The sequence below is a fragment of the Microtus pennsylvanicus genome, chromosome 1 (assembly GCF_037038515.1).
Source record: "Microtus pennsylvanicus isolate mMicPen1 chromosome 1, mMicPen1.hap1, whole genome shotgun sequence".
Classification (NCBI taxonomy): domain Eukaryota; kingdom Metazoa; phylum Chordata; class Mammalia; order Rodentia; family Cricetidae; genus Microtus; species Microtus pennsylvanicus.
The window spans coordinates 202,051,098-202,065,092 of NC_134579.1; the positions used below are offsets into that span (position 1 = coordinate 202,051,098).

The 13,995-nt window shown below is 39.6% G+C and overlaps 1 protein-coding gene across 2 annotated transcripts in view; it reads left to right on the top strand.

The window, feature by feature from the left end:
• Positions 1 to 13,995, top strand: part of Samd5 (sterile alpha motif domain containing 5) — a 416,281-nt gene that overhangs the window by 45,479 nt on the left and 356,807 nt on the right. The window contains exon 2 of one of the 2 annotated variants that reach the window (XM_075949172.1): positions 1,604 to 7,137. The exons of the other annotated variant lie outside the window; for it this stretch is intronic. Coding sequence (XP_075805287.1) covers positions 1,604 to 1,666 — 63 coding nt within the window. The 3' untranslated portion in view covers positions 1,667 to 7,137. Of the gene's footprint in view, positions 1 to 1,603; positions 7,138 to 13,995 lie in introns of those variants that run through there. 2 annotated transcript variants of the gene reach the window in all.

The window sequence follows — 13,995 nt, forward strand, 5'->3', positions numbered from 1 at the left end:
GCCACACGGTAAATAGAACTGTTGTTACTAATATCCTGTCATTTGCTTGTCGACTACAGCATTCCACAATGAAGAAAACTTGCACCTTTGTGTTACAGTGATCTCTCCTCTCTAGGACTTCACCTTTCTCCCCTGCTGCTCTCCAGATCATCTCAACAACTTTGTTTGTCAAGATAGATTAAAGATTATGCTACCACAGATTGCAACAGGAAGCGATTTTAATAGAGGTATTAAATTAGGCTAGATTTTTAAAAGGTGACTTTTGAATATATTAATTATTAGTAAAACTTTCTTGGAGTTAGAGCCAAATACCAACCCAGAGGACAATAAATAGTTTTCTCTCTGGAAGGAAGAAAGATGAAGCTTGCTCAGTAATACTTCCTTCCAGCTTGAATTACCTGATGGTGTCTCCCAGACTAACAGGTAATGTGGCAGTCAGCAAGTGGCCATTGCAAGAGCAAGGGTGAGAATTCCACGTTCTGAGAAAAATTTTAGAGAGGTGTGTAGAATTGTCCTCTAAAAGGGTTCTCTGCAATATGATTTACATTTGGGGGGTGTTGCTAAGTTTCAAAGACTAAACTTCTGTATAAGGGTGGAGTGAGAGATAGATTAGGAAAACAAACATATACAGCTTTTTCCAAAAGACCCTTTTCTCATAAACAGCAGCAACAACAACAACAAAACCCCCAAACCAAACAGTTGGATCCAAGAAATCCATAAGCAGGGAACAATCTCAGGTTTCTTTGTCCCTTCACCTCTCTTTTTCTCCTCTCTTTGTCCTTCCTGGTCTTGTCAGGGGACTCAGCACACGGCAGAGCGTAATGGATGGGCAGAAAACTATCATCGGTGGCTGCCTTTCAGTTTCAGAGGAGTCAGTGTGACAACAAAGGGGTTAACACGTCAACCCCTGGCAGAACTTGGAGATGATTAATGTGTTGTAGACCTGAGGCCCTGGACGCCGATGACCACATAGCAAATGCATTCTGCTGGGCTACTGCTCTGACAGACATTCTTATTCATCCACCTCCAGCTCTTGCTTCTGAGATGCCTTGCAGAGGAAGTCATTGTTTATGCATACAAATGATAATGATTAAAGATGATTGTGAATCGTCTTTATTTTGGAAGATGCATTCTGAATTAGCACTGGCGTCTACTGTTACAAGTCGAATACAAAAGTTCCCTTTGCACGTGAGATAGGCAGTCATTAGCATTCGGAGAGTCTGCAGGATGTTAACTAAAGCTCTGTTATTAAGAGTTGCTAACACATGTATTCAACAATGTGATGGAGAAATCCAAATTATTGCAAGGTAGATTTGAGGTTTTCATTTTCCTTTTTTCACAAGGCATATATAAGAAAATAAAGTAAAACATTTAAAAATAATCCAGAGGCTTCAGAAAAATATAATGTGTTCTCCATTTATTATCATAAAAGAGAAAATGAGTGTGGGAGAAATGGAAGCACTGAATGCTGTTTTTCAAAAGTCTACAGGGTAACCAGAAAGGGACGAGCCTGGCTTGAAAGCAGGAACAGGCATCCGTGATGGACTAGGGGAAGGATGGGTAAAACGGAACCTCAGTAACCCAGATATGTTCAAATCCACAGGTCCCAATGGCCGGCATCCTAGCGTACTTAATGAATTGGCCGAAGTCATCACAGAACCGCTAGCTATCATTTTTGAGAGCCCGTGGAGGATTGATGAGGTGCTGAAGACTGGAAAAGGGCATATTTAGACTCTCCTTTCACAAAGGGAACTGGATGGTGACTCTGGAAACACTCATCAGCTTAAATTTTTGGCTTGGAAAGTTCTGGAATAACCAACTTAGTAAGCTGAATAACTTACGTGTAGCTAGTGTAAGGCAGCGACGTGCTGCCCACGAAAATCCTTTGAACTTGGTTTAAAAGGACACTCCATGCGGGACGAAGTTCAATACATCTCTTGGGATTTCTCTCCTTTGCTCTTTGAATTTTTCATCGTAATAGATGGGGTTAAGACTTGTGGGTAATTACTAATTTTAAGTATACCATACCAAAAATGTTTCTTACCATAGCTAATTAATCATATCACTTTCAAGTTAGCCTCTATCTCGAGAACAGTAAATTTCATTTTATATTTTAACATACAAGTTATTCTACTTTGGCTAGAGCGCTGTTTTTATCAATTTATGTTATGTCGTATATAATCCTATATAAAGTAGTTTGGTGAAGGAACTCTTACTTTAGGTACTTCATATGGTGAGTTCACATATAAATAGAAGCATAGTACTGACAGTTTAAGGAAGAAATTCCTTTCTAACTTTTTAAATTTAATCTGGTGGAGGTATGTTGTTCCATTAGGAGTGCCATGTCCTGACATGATATTGAACACATGAGTTGTTTCATTCTTCCTTGCCCGGAGACTTCCCCAGCCCCCCCCCCCCCTTCCCAAGTTGCCTTATATCATCTCCCTCTCTTTAGTAGACTTCGGATACAAGTTTTGGGGCAGGGACGTGACCTGCGGCAGTAGGCAAGAGGAGCCTTGTCCATGGACGGGTACTTGAGGAAGATAGAGGGAAATGGGTGGGAGTGAGGAAATGAACACAAATCTGGAGTTTGGGGTTTGTTTTGTTTTTTCATGTCTCGTCATTATTCCCTTTGGATGTTGTTAGTTTGATTTCCTGCTAAGAAAATGCAAGAGTGAAGATAGGGTCTGATCTTAGATGAGAGAAGGCTATGGGAGATTAAACAATGCCAGCAAGCTGCGGAGGCTGGCAAGTTGAGAGAGCCCCTCAGCTGTCCTGTACTGCGGAATTGTCTCTTCACCACTCAGAAGTACATCAAAGGTACAGGCTTATGTCACTACAATTATGGACAAGAACAGGAAACCTTTAAAGGCGAGAGATTGGCATTCACCTTGTCTCTAGGAGTAGGTAGGCAATTAAGAAGGGATGAGATTTCCAAAGGCATTCATGCCACAAATAGTGTTTTTAAAATCTAAAGTTTAAACACTCGAGCTGCCTTCAGAGATGAATGTATCACTCTGCAAAGCCTTTCTCGAGATTAAATACAGATGTAAGGAAATTAACTCCCAAAAGCATGTTGTGAGTGGCTCCTCCGATACAATCAACTGCTCCGTCACCTTTTCAAATAAGCTGGTCTTTAAGATACCTGTTAGATTTTTTTTTGAAGAGGTGTGGGTGTCCGCATAGACCACTGATATGATTTACTGTGATAATGAATTGCTTCCTGGTTGAGACCTCATTTCCAGGTGCCACCTCCGTGACAGATTTATTTTGCAGATGTCCATTTGCATGCATTTGTTGAACTGCGGCTAGTAAGGACCCAATTTCTGAAAAAAATCTATTATTTACCCTAGGGGCAATAAGAATAAAATCCTCTGCAACTAAAAAGGGCTCTCACATCCTTTCAAGTTTTATTTTCCATTTGAATGATGTCCGACTTCAATTATTGGGCTGAATTTAAATCTTATTTCTATGCCACTACTGGAATTTGAAATTAACAATAACCTACCTAAATTATGAGTCACAATTTAAGATGGTAGAATAGCCAGTGGGTCTGAAAGGTTTCTTGGGTAAAGAAAGGAGAATAAAACTCTATGGAGAGATCAGTGAGAAGGAGCTTGCTGGTTTTTCCTGTACATTAAATCAAAATGAGGTAGGACAGCATACCAAAGGAACTCTGCCCTTGAATTGTTCTATTGGGACTTATCTTTAGGAAGAGTCAATTTATCAGCATGTCTTTTCCTTTTATCTATAAACACTGGTGATTTCATTAATATCTGAATGTGAAAGATGAAAATATGATAACAGCAAGATTCATGTCTTGATATGTCAATTCATAGTTCCCATTCAAATCAGGTCTTATTTTATAATATTGAGAGGCTTATAGAATCACAGCAAAATTTTCTTCATCTTAAAAAAAATTGTGAGTGTATGACGAAATCTAACTCATGCAAAAATTGCTTCATCAAGGAGGGTGGCACGCATCTGTAATCCCAGCTGAATTCCAAGCTTGAGGCCAGCCTGGGCTATGTAATGAGAATTCTGTCTCCATAAACAAATCAGAACAAAACAGAAGAAAATAGATGGGACTATGGAGAAGGCTCAGTTAGTCAAGTTTGTGCCATGAAAGCATGAGGACCAATGTTTGAGCCCTAGGAGCTACCATGTAAAAAAGCCAGGTATAGCAGTATGCACTGGGGAGGACAAGAAAACAGACCCCTGGGGCTTACTGGGTGGTCATTCTAGCCCACTTGGTGAGTCAGTCACAGGCCAATGAGGGACCCTGTGCCAAAACAAACAATCAAAACAGAAAAACCAAAACAAGATGTGCCTGTAGAGAACACCTGAAGCTGACCTCTGGCCTGCACATGAGTATGTATGTACACACATGGGCACGCGCGCACACATACACACACACACACACACACACACACACACACGAAAGCACAATTAGGGAGGGAGGAAGAGAAGGAGGGAGGAAAAGAAGAGATATTTCTGGACATAAAGAAAATAACGATTTAAGGAAAAAATAAAGCCAAAAATCTCAGAAGCAAATTTATAGCCATACAAGATAGTGGTTTCTCAGTCCAAGAAGATCAAGTATTTTTTAGACCAGAGCAGTTTGCATCATGGTTGGTAATTTGAACTACAGGAGGACAGTGATCATGAGGGCTTCCTTTGAAATTACTCAAATCATAATTCAGATTCTAGAACTATCCCAGTGGTGCGTTCTTGAGCCAACACTCCAAGGTGCACAAACTCTACTGTAGCTTGAGGAATCATTGCAAATAACACTGAAACTTAAAGCTTCTTTTCTTTCATCCATAAAATGGCAAAAATAAATATCCCCTCCACTTAAGAGGCTTAGGAGTTCTGCAGCTTATACCTATTTTCAGTCCTTGGCTCAGACATGGCATCAGCAAGCGCTGACTGTCTCTCTCCCTAGCCCTTCCTCAATGTCAGTGATTTTCTTCATTTCTTTTTATGTGGAAGAGATTACTTAAAACCAGCTGGAGAATCAAGTATATATTGACATGTTCTTCTGTTGTTCATTAAAAAAGGCCTTTTGCTTTTTAGGGGGGGGGCTCAGAAAAAGCTACCCCATATCATCATACTAGGAGTTCAGTAAATGATTAGTGGCGGAATGAAGAGAGTTTGATTTAACAGTAGGCTAGGGAGATGGCTTAGTCAGTGAGACGCTGCCCTTTGAAGCACACAGAGCTGAGTTAGACCCCAGAATCCTCATTTAGAAAGGGCAAGTCTTTGTAATCCATTGCTAGAGAGGTGGAGACCATTGGACCCCTGGAGCTAGCCTGGCCTACTTGATGAGCTCCAGGTCAGTGAGGGACCCTTGTCTTTCTCTCACATGTCCATAAGGTAGATGGAATCTGAGGTACAATATCTGAGGTTGTCTTCTGACCTGCACACACACCTCTCGCTCTAACACACACACACACACACACACACACACACACACACACACACACACACTAGAAAGGGTTCAGGTTGTCTGGATAAACTGTCTTACGGGCACACATGTAGCTATTTTTCTAGTACTCCTGTCTCTATAGCAGCATCAGGCAGTGAACGTGGCATATGTGTGGATTCCTGCTTTCATTACTGTCTTGCACAGTGGGTGCAAGTGCTTCCCCTCAATGCTACATCTGCAGTGGATTCAGCCAAAGATGATGAGGAATGAGCCAGCTCTTTTGTAAACTGTGACGAGGAGCCAGTCATACCAGTGAGCAGAAACAGCATTGACACCGGCCTATCTGAGTATTTTATCACTTAGAGCCCGAGTGTTGTACACAGTTCCCTTAAATAGAGAGGTTGAAGAAGAACAGAAAAAGACGCTAAAGAAGTTAAAAATCTGGGGAAAATGCTCCACTCATATCCAATATGAGTAATATCTAAGTTGTTATAAAAAATAGCATGTCAAGGCAGATGAAATATTCCTTACTTTCAGGAAGGTAAGGGAATAAGAATAGAGCATTGGAGTCAGGGAGATAAAAATGAAGATCCAATCTCCAGTCGCCATGTCTTAATCCCAACCAAGTAGCAAGAGTTGGAGAATTTTTGCATGAGATAAGCTGGTAATGTAGAATAAACCCAAGGGGCGTGTCCATAGATGCTTTACTAAGTAACACCAGGTTGCCAAGAGCAAAGCAAGTTACGCTTTGGTTTCTAGAACTTTCTGATTTTACTTGTATCATGAGTCTTAACCTTAATTATATATTTCTACATCAGATAGTCACAATGCTGAAATTTTGTGTTAATTTCTGAGATAAAGACCAGTGGCTTCCTTTCATAAACACTAATCATAGTTGGATATTACATTAAATGCAAGGGGAGAAAAAAAAGGCAGAGAACTTAGAAAAACAATTTAATTTACCTTTCTCTTTCTACTCATCAAAATACGTATTTTCTTTTTTAAATTGTCTATGTTCTAGAAATAAAGTTTCACATTTCACTGCTAATGTTAAAGATACCTTTTAGGAAAATAAGTGCTTAAATTGTACAATAAGAACCATATGCCATTATTCCCTCTTTCTTTCCTTTATTTTTATTTTTTTAACAGTTTTTGTCAAATTTCTTCCTCTGGGCAAAAATCCAATTAGTGAAGTTCTGAACATTTAAACTGGACAATTTTTTGTAGAAATATGCTGTATAATGCCTTTTATTAGATGAATTTTTTTCTTATTTCAAAAATGAAATATTATATTGATTCTTAAAAACAAGGTGACTTGTTGAAGGAGACAGATGTTAGACAGTCTGCCACTCATTGCATTTGCTGCTCTATTGACTGAGCCTGTGATGAGCTACAAGTTGGGTTATTAAAGTCATTCACTGAAAAGTTGTTCCCATATAGAAGCTTGTGTATGGGGCTGGGAAGTCAACATGGATTTTTCCTACTGCTCAAGCACAGATTTTCTGATTGAAAGTTACCATTTGTATTTGTAAACATAATGACGAAATAGTGTTTTCCCTCTTTCAGTTTTTTTTAATGGAGGGAGGGACAGACAGTATGTGGCAAGTCTGTGACAAGCCTAATTGGGATATCCTTGTGAACCATGTCATGTATGCAGCACTGTGATTTGCAAACATATGTCTCCCTTCAATAAATGTCACGGCTTTCACAGTGGTTCTCCCTCGGCCTCTTTTGTAATCTTTTGCATTCCAATATAGGCAACAGTTTGAGCATTCTTTAAATTGGTAACCTATGAATATTTATGATGCAATACCACATTGGTGAGCGCGGGAAATCAGAGTTCCAACTGCAAAGCAAGTCTCCTACCACACATGAGCCCGTTATGTGTACTTGAGTGTATTTGTGTAAAGCTTATATGTGAACCAAGCCACCCTCCCTTCTGTGATTCTGAGCAGTTCCAGTGGCTGACCCAGTGGGAATGGTGGGCTGTGCTGATTGGTAGGAAGGCTTCCTGCAGCAGTTTCTGCACATGGACGTCCGCTGGGGCTCCCACAGCGCTGCCTCCACTTGAGGACAGTGATAATTCCATAGCAGATAAGCCACGCCTTAGAGATCCTTACACCCTGAGTTTTGAATTCAAACCCAAACATAATTGATTGGGAATGAGAGAACCTTAGAAAAGTGGAATAATCATTCTATTTGCTTATCATAGTCCTAAAACATCAGTTTGAAGTTTGGCAGAAACCTGGACAACAGTGACGGTGATTTGGGCTATATGTGTTGATAATTTTTGTTAATCTTTTGTTTACATTGAATATGAGATGAAAGTAAATTTAAAGTGAAGATGTAGTTGGTTTTTCCCAAGACCCCTAATCTTGTTTTTTTTCTTCATTTGTTCCAGTACATATACATAAAGAGTGATATGACATTTAAAAACAAAAGGCTCATCTTTCTAGAGTGCCCTGAATTTGAACTTTGACCATCAGTTCATGATTTAGCCTTGGCTCTTGTCCGTACAGTCCCAGGGCCCTCCAGGGACCAGGACCAGGCTATGAAATCCAATATTTCACCTCCACATCTACCTTGAGCTCATAAGCATTTTTAGAAAAGTTCATGGACTTGATAGACAGCATCGAAACACTCTTTTTTTTTTTAATTAAAGAGATACACGCACACAGCAAAGCTCACCAGTATGAGGTTTTAAGAGAATAGATGGTTTATGTCATTAGTAAAAATCAGTTCACATCAGGCAACTTCTAAGAAGTCTTTCATCTGAATCTGGATAACGAGTGACCCTAGCTTCATCCCAGGCCATCTGGAACCCCGCTGAGAATTTTTGTTAATTTAAAAGAGAAATCATAAACAATTTTAAATGAAGTAGTTACTCCTTGCTCCCTCCTAGACTCAGCCCTGAGGACAGAAGAGATTCATGTAACTATGGATGTTTTTTTTGGCCAGCCTCTTGTACTTTAAAATACATTCTTGCACCAAAACCAGGATGGCTGTGGAATCTCATCTGCTCCTTGGTTGAGTAATGAGCACTGATTGCAAACTCTGTGTCTTCGGTGCACATCACTTCACATTCCTATCCGCTCAACCAATTTCACTCCAACTTCTTTCTGGAAGTTCTTCAATCGACCCAGCAGCATTCACACACACACACACACACACACACACACACACACACACACACACACACAAATAGCCACTTGGAATGAAGAACAAACATTTAATTTTGTCCTAATTTGTCAATCAGAAAGCCTGAATCCAGTCTTGGCTTTCCTGGTGAGAGTGGTGCTGTCTACGTCGCTTCCTCTTCCACCTTCCGTCTCCCATCTGTGAAAGCATTCAGGGAGCAGAACATCCAAACACACTCTGGGGAAGAGAGGAGCAGACGGTATGTGAGCAAAGCACGTCTATGGGAAGGAATCGCCAAGTGGCATCACCTGAAGTCCTTGATGACCTCTGCCAGGCCAGGAGCATGTTTGTTTAGCCCCCACTAAGCTCCCTCCAACTTGGTACTTCCTCTGTTCCTGGCATGTTGTTTGACATAGGCCTGAATGAATGAACTTCTCTCATTCTGAAGCGAACTACACTCCAAGGTCTGTAAGTTGGTTCTACCAGGGCATTTTCTGTTGTCAAGGAACTAGCAGAACACCGTGGCTTCTGTGTTTGTATGACAGCATGCTCTTCACCTTCAGACACAATCATACTTCCTGTTGCTTGACATTTGCTTTGCATGGTATCATTGTTATGCAAATCTTCTAGATTTTCTGTTTTCTTTTTTATATAAAATCAAATAAAATTTTATGTACTCCATGTATTAAGTAATTGATGAAATCAATAAAATGACACACTATTGCAATCGAGATTTTCTTTTCATTATTTTTCTCTTTTGTATTGTTAGAGAAACGTCTTCTAATCCTGCAAGTAAAACTAAATAAGTAAACATCTAGTTCTGCAGTGAAAGCCGGTCATTCTATGGTCAATGAACTTGCCTGAAGCATGTTAGTATATGGTTTCTGCCAGACAAAATATAGAGGGATAAACCTCCTCTCAGCATTATGGACACACTCTGTTTTACATATAACTAACGTGAAATTTGTGCTCTATGACTTTGTCTTTTTAAGAATTTTTTTTTCACCAGGCAGCAGTGGCGCACGCCTTTAATCTCAGCACTCAGGAGGCAGAGGCAGGTGGAGCTCTGAGTTCGAGGCCAGCCTGGTCTACAAAGTGAGTTCCAGGATAGGCTGGAACAGAGAAACCCTATCTCAAAATAACCCACAAAATTTCTCTAAGGTGACTTTTGTTTCCTACAAGTAGAAAGGTGGATACTAAGGAATAGTACAGGGATCATTCGACCTGAGTTTGAGCCCCTCAGAGCCGCTGATAATTATGATTGTGTCACCTTGAAGACATCATGGCACTCCGCAGTACTTATATGCCTGCATTCTTTCTTCCCTCTGTCATGCACTGATTACATGCAAGAAAGGAAAAGACCTCAAGCCTTTAGATTTACAAACCTAGACACAGAACCCAGCAGCCCACACTTGGCTGTGGGGCTTTGTACAAGTTCCTGAGTCTGTTCTGTCATTTGAAAGTCAGGTTTATGCCTTTAAAACATCACGTAATCCAACTGGTAGAAGATCTTATGTAGATGGAAGACCCATCCTTACTATGTAACAGGTAGGTATTTGTAAGCAGAGGCTTGTCTCCTGTCTGTCTGCTTCCAAGCTCCCAGCAAGAGCCTCCCAAATTACCACACAGAAGCTTATTTTAATTATAAATGTTTAGCTGATAACTCAGGCTTATTATTCGCTAGCTCTTACAATTTAAATTAACCCACTTCTATTAATCTATGTATCATCACATGGCCATAGCTTTACCAGTCCTCTGGCATCTTGTTTCCTGGGTGGCTGACTCACATCTCCCTCGACTCCACCTTACTTCTCTCTGTATTCTCAATCTGACTTTCCTGCCTAGCTGTAGGTCAAATCAGCTTTTACTATCAACCAATGAGAGCAGTATATATTCACAGCATACAGAAGGATTATTCCCCAGAAGGCATTATTTGCAGAGAAAGGGCAGGCATCCTGAAAGGGAAGTGTGTATGTGTAATTTATGAATTAGAAACTTTCAAAATATATTAGAGAATATGCTTATATTCATGAATCAGTTGCAGAACAATGTTAAAAGGACATTTAATACATACCAAACAATCACACCCATGACATAATCTTCATAAGAACTTTGTGAATGTTTTTTTCATCTATGAGTTATTCCAAATCTATAGTTGAGGAAAGTAAAATAAGATGAAGTTTTGGTAACTTAATCCAAAGTCTCATAGCCAATTACCAAGAATCTGGAATTTGAGTACCAATAGTGTTGCTTTAAGCCTACCTTCTTTACCTTTATGTGTGTATGGAAGTCAAAACATTCAATTAGAAAGACTATCAAGAAGCCAGAGAGAGGAAGCTGGCAAGAGTTATCAGAAAAGAGGGGGCGTGTGAGAGGCTCAAGTGAAGATTGTATCTAGTCCGTTTGTGCTGGAAGAGAATACCAAAGCCTCAGTTAGTGATTTTTGCAAGGCTCTGACAGCAAGGAAACCCAAGACCAAAGTGTTGGCAGGTTTAATTGCTGGCGAGAGTTGTGCCCTCTGTGGGGATGCTGCGAGATGCCATGACCTCACGTGGCTGAAGGCAGAATGGGAAGAGAGCAAATGAAATGTGAACCCTCCTTTGCCATGGTGTTCTCATTCACAAGGACTGAGTCCCCTACACACCATTTCTTCTAAAAGTTCTCACCTCTTACTACGATTATATTGGCAAGATGGGTTTGGAGGGAGTACATTCAAACCACATGAGTTCTCCTGATCCACCTCGCCGTATAAGAAAGATATTCATTCCATCCCAGTAGTTCTTGTAGACTTAACTCATCCCAGTATCAACTGAAATGTCTAAGTCTGAAGTCCTTTCCATCATTTTAGTCAGATCTGTGGGTAAGAGATGGGCTTCATACCGAGGCCGGTTGCTCCCCACCTGTAAACTTGATGTAAAACATGTGTTTCCAAAATTCAATGGTAAGACAGGAATATGAGAGTGCCATAGCCACTGTTCTATTGCTGGCAAGAGACACTGTGACCAAGGCAACTTACAAAAGAAAACATCTTACTGTGGACTTGCTGAGAGCCTCAGAACATTTGTTCATGAACATCATGACAGGAAACATGGCATAGGCAGGCAGACACACAGAGCTGAGAGATCGTGTCTTATCTACAAGAAACAGGTAGAGAAAGAGTAAGACTAGTCCGGGTATGGGCCTTTGAAACCTCAAAGTCCACCCCCAGTGTCACATGTCTTCCAACAAAGCCTGACTTCTAATCGTTCTGGACAGTTCACCAACTGGGAACCAAACTTTCAAATATATGAGCCTATGGGGGGGGGTCATTCTTCTTCAAACCACCACAGAATGATATCCCCATTCCCAAAGGAAACAACAGCAAAGAAGGAGAGAGTAACAGGTCTCCAAAAAGGCCGAAACATAACAAGGCAAACATTGTATTTTAAGGCAATAGAATTGTCTTTTTAGACTGAATGTGTTACTGTCTGGACACACTGTTTCAAGGATTGGATGCTCAAGGATCCAGGCAACCCAATACTCATAGATTTATACTGTAGCCCTTTTGAGTTGGAGATGCTTGTTTTTCCTCCTAGACTTTTTATGCACAAACACTAATAAAAATAAGATTAAGTAAATGCAAGAAGATTTTGTAAACATTTTTTCTGTAGACAGACATGTGTGGAGTACTTTTGACTCATGTTCAGCTGTGACCCTGTTGGCCTAAAAGTTATCTGACCTTCAGGTATGCCATTAGAGAACACCTATGTGAGTCTATGCCTCTGAATTGGACCCAAATCCTTCCGAATTTAGTTGTTGGAACTTTTTTGATCTTTCTCAAGATTATTTGCAGAAGATTTTTGAACCACAACCCATTCTTTCTTCAAATGACCACTAATTGACTCGTTGGCTGAAGTGTTAAGGGCTTGTGGCCCTGCGCTTGCATCACCAGGAATGGCAGCCACCTTCTCACATGTGCATATGGTGAACTGATATTCAAAACTGACTGTGTTGTGCTAGAAGTACATGGCTTAGTGGCAGACTGCCTCTGTAAGCTTCATAAGACCCTGTACTTAATCCATAACACGTAGGAAATGGACTAGGTTCTCAATTGCTCTTCATCCTTGGTTCATATACTTTAAATGCAGAAGTTTACTTGAAAACAATATTACATATAGGTATGTGATATTATACACACCACACATATATGTGAATTATATATTATACCCACCATACATATATATGAATTATATATAATATACGAAGCTGCCTTTCTGGAATTGCTGTGTTCTATATGAAGCACACTAAACCCGATTGGTAACTGAAGTAGAATTTCAGTTATGATAGTGTTTTTCTCTCCTATTCTTTAAAGAATGTTCTCTAAGGATTTAATGGTGCTAAACCCCTACTTGAAATGGTGCCATGCCAATTCTGAGAGAAAAATAAATTTTTTTGTGAAAATTTTAAGCCCAGCAAGTAATTTTCTATTATACAGTTTAATTCTCCCTATTGTACCTTAATGCCCTCCATCCTTTCGTGAACCAATAATCATTCCATTGGTTCCATAACAAACTGTGAGCAGCCATGGTTCTTAACCTGTTCCACCTCAAGGCTACGTTAGAGGTACTACTTTTGGAAAGCCATTTGTTTCATTGTGCTCATCACATTCAGATCACACAAACATCAAATATTAGCTGTTAATACAGTAATTTAATAAGTATAATTAAGGCTTAGATTAGAAGAACTTTGAAATTATTGCCTCAAGTATTTTTAGTGTTCCTTCTTGATGTTTGCTTTCCTTTCTTCCCTTCTTTTTTTCTTGCTCTCTTTTCAAACGTTCTTGCAATTGACAGTGAAATGAATTGACTATATCTCGGGTAGCCTACTCAGTTGATTCCTCTGCTTTTCTTTTGCTATGCTTTAATCTCCTTCCAAGCACATTTGGAGAGTAAGCAAGCCTACTTTCTAAAAAACATTGGCATATTTCCTGGTTTGGGAGGTAAAAAGAAAGGGTTGGCCAAGAAAAAGTGATTTTTTTGAATGAAAAATTAAGTCTATATTTACATTTAAAAATTCACAGAGAAAAAAAAACTGGTGTGAGCCAAAGTAACCATTTTAAGTACAGGAAACAGCTAAATTGTATGTTATTTTAACAATTGTGTTTTTGAAAAGCACATAGCAACTGGCTATATATGTAAATTTAATATACAGTACATCTATAATGTAAGCCAGAATGTAATCTCAACCAATAATTGGGAAAGAATAAGTCAACGAAAACTATAATCTAGCATCAAGTATACTACTACAGAAGTCCAGTCTATCAAAGTAACAAATGTGCTAAATGCAATTTTTAGAACAAAGGGAACTTTGTTATTTTGCCAAACAAAGGAGAGAATTTGAAATGCATTTGCATAGTTCACATGAAGGAGGTGTTGGTGGAGAAATACAAT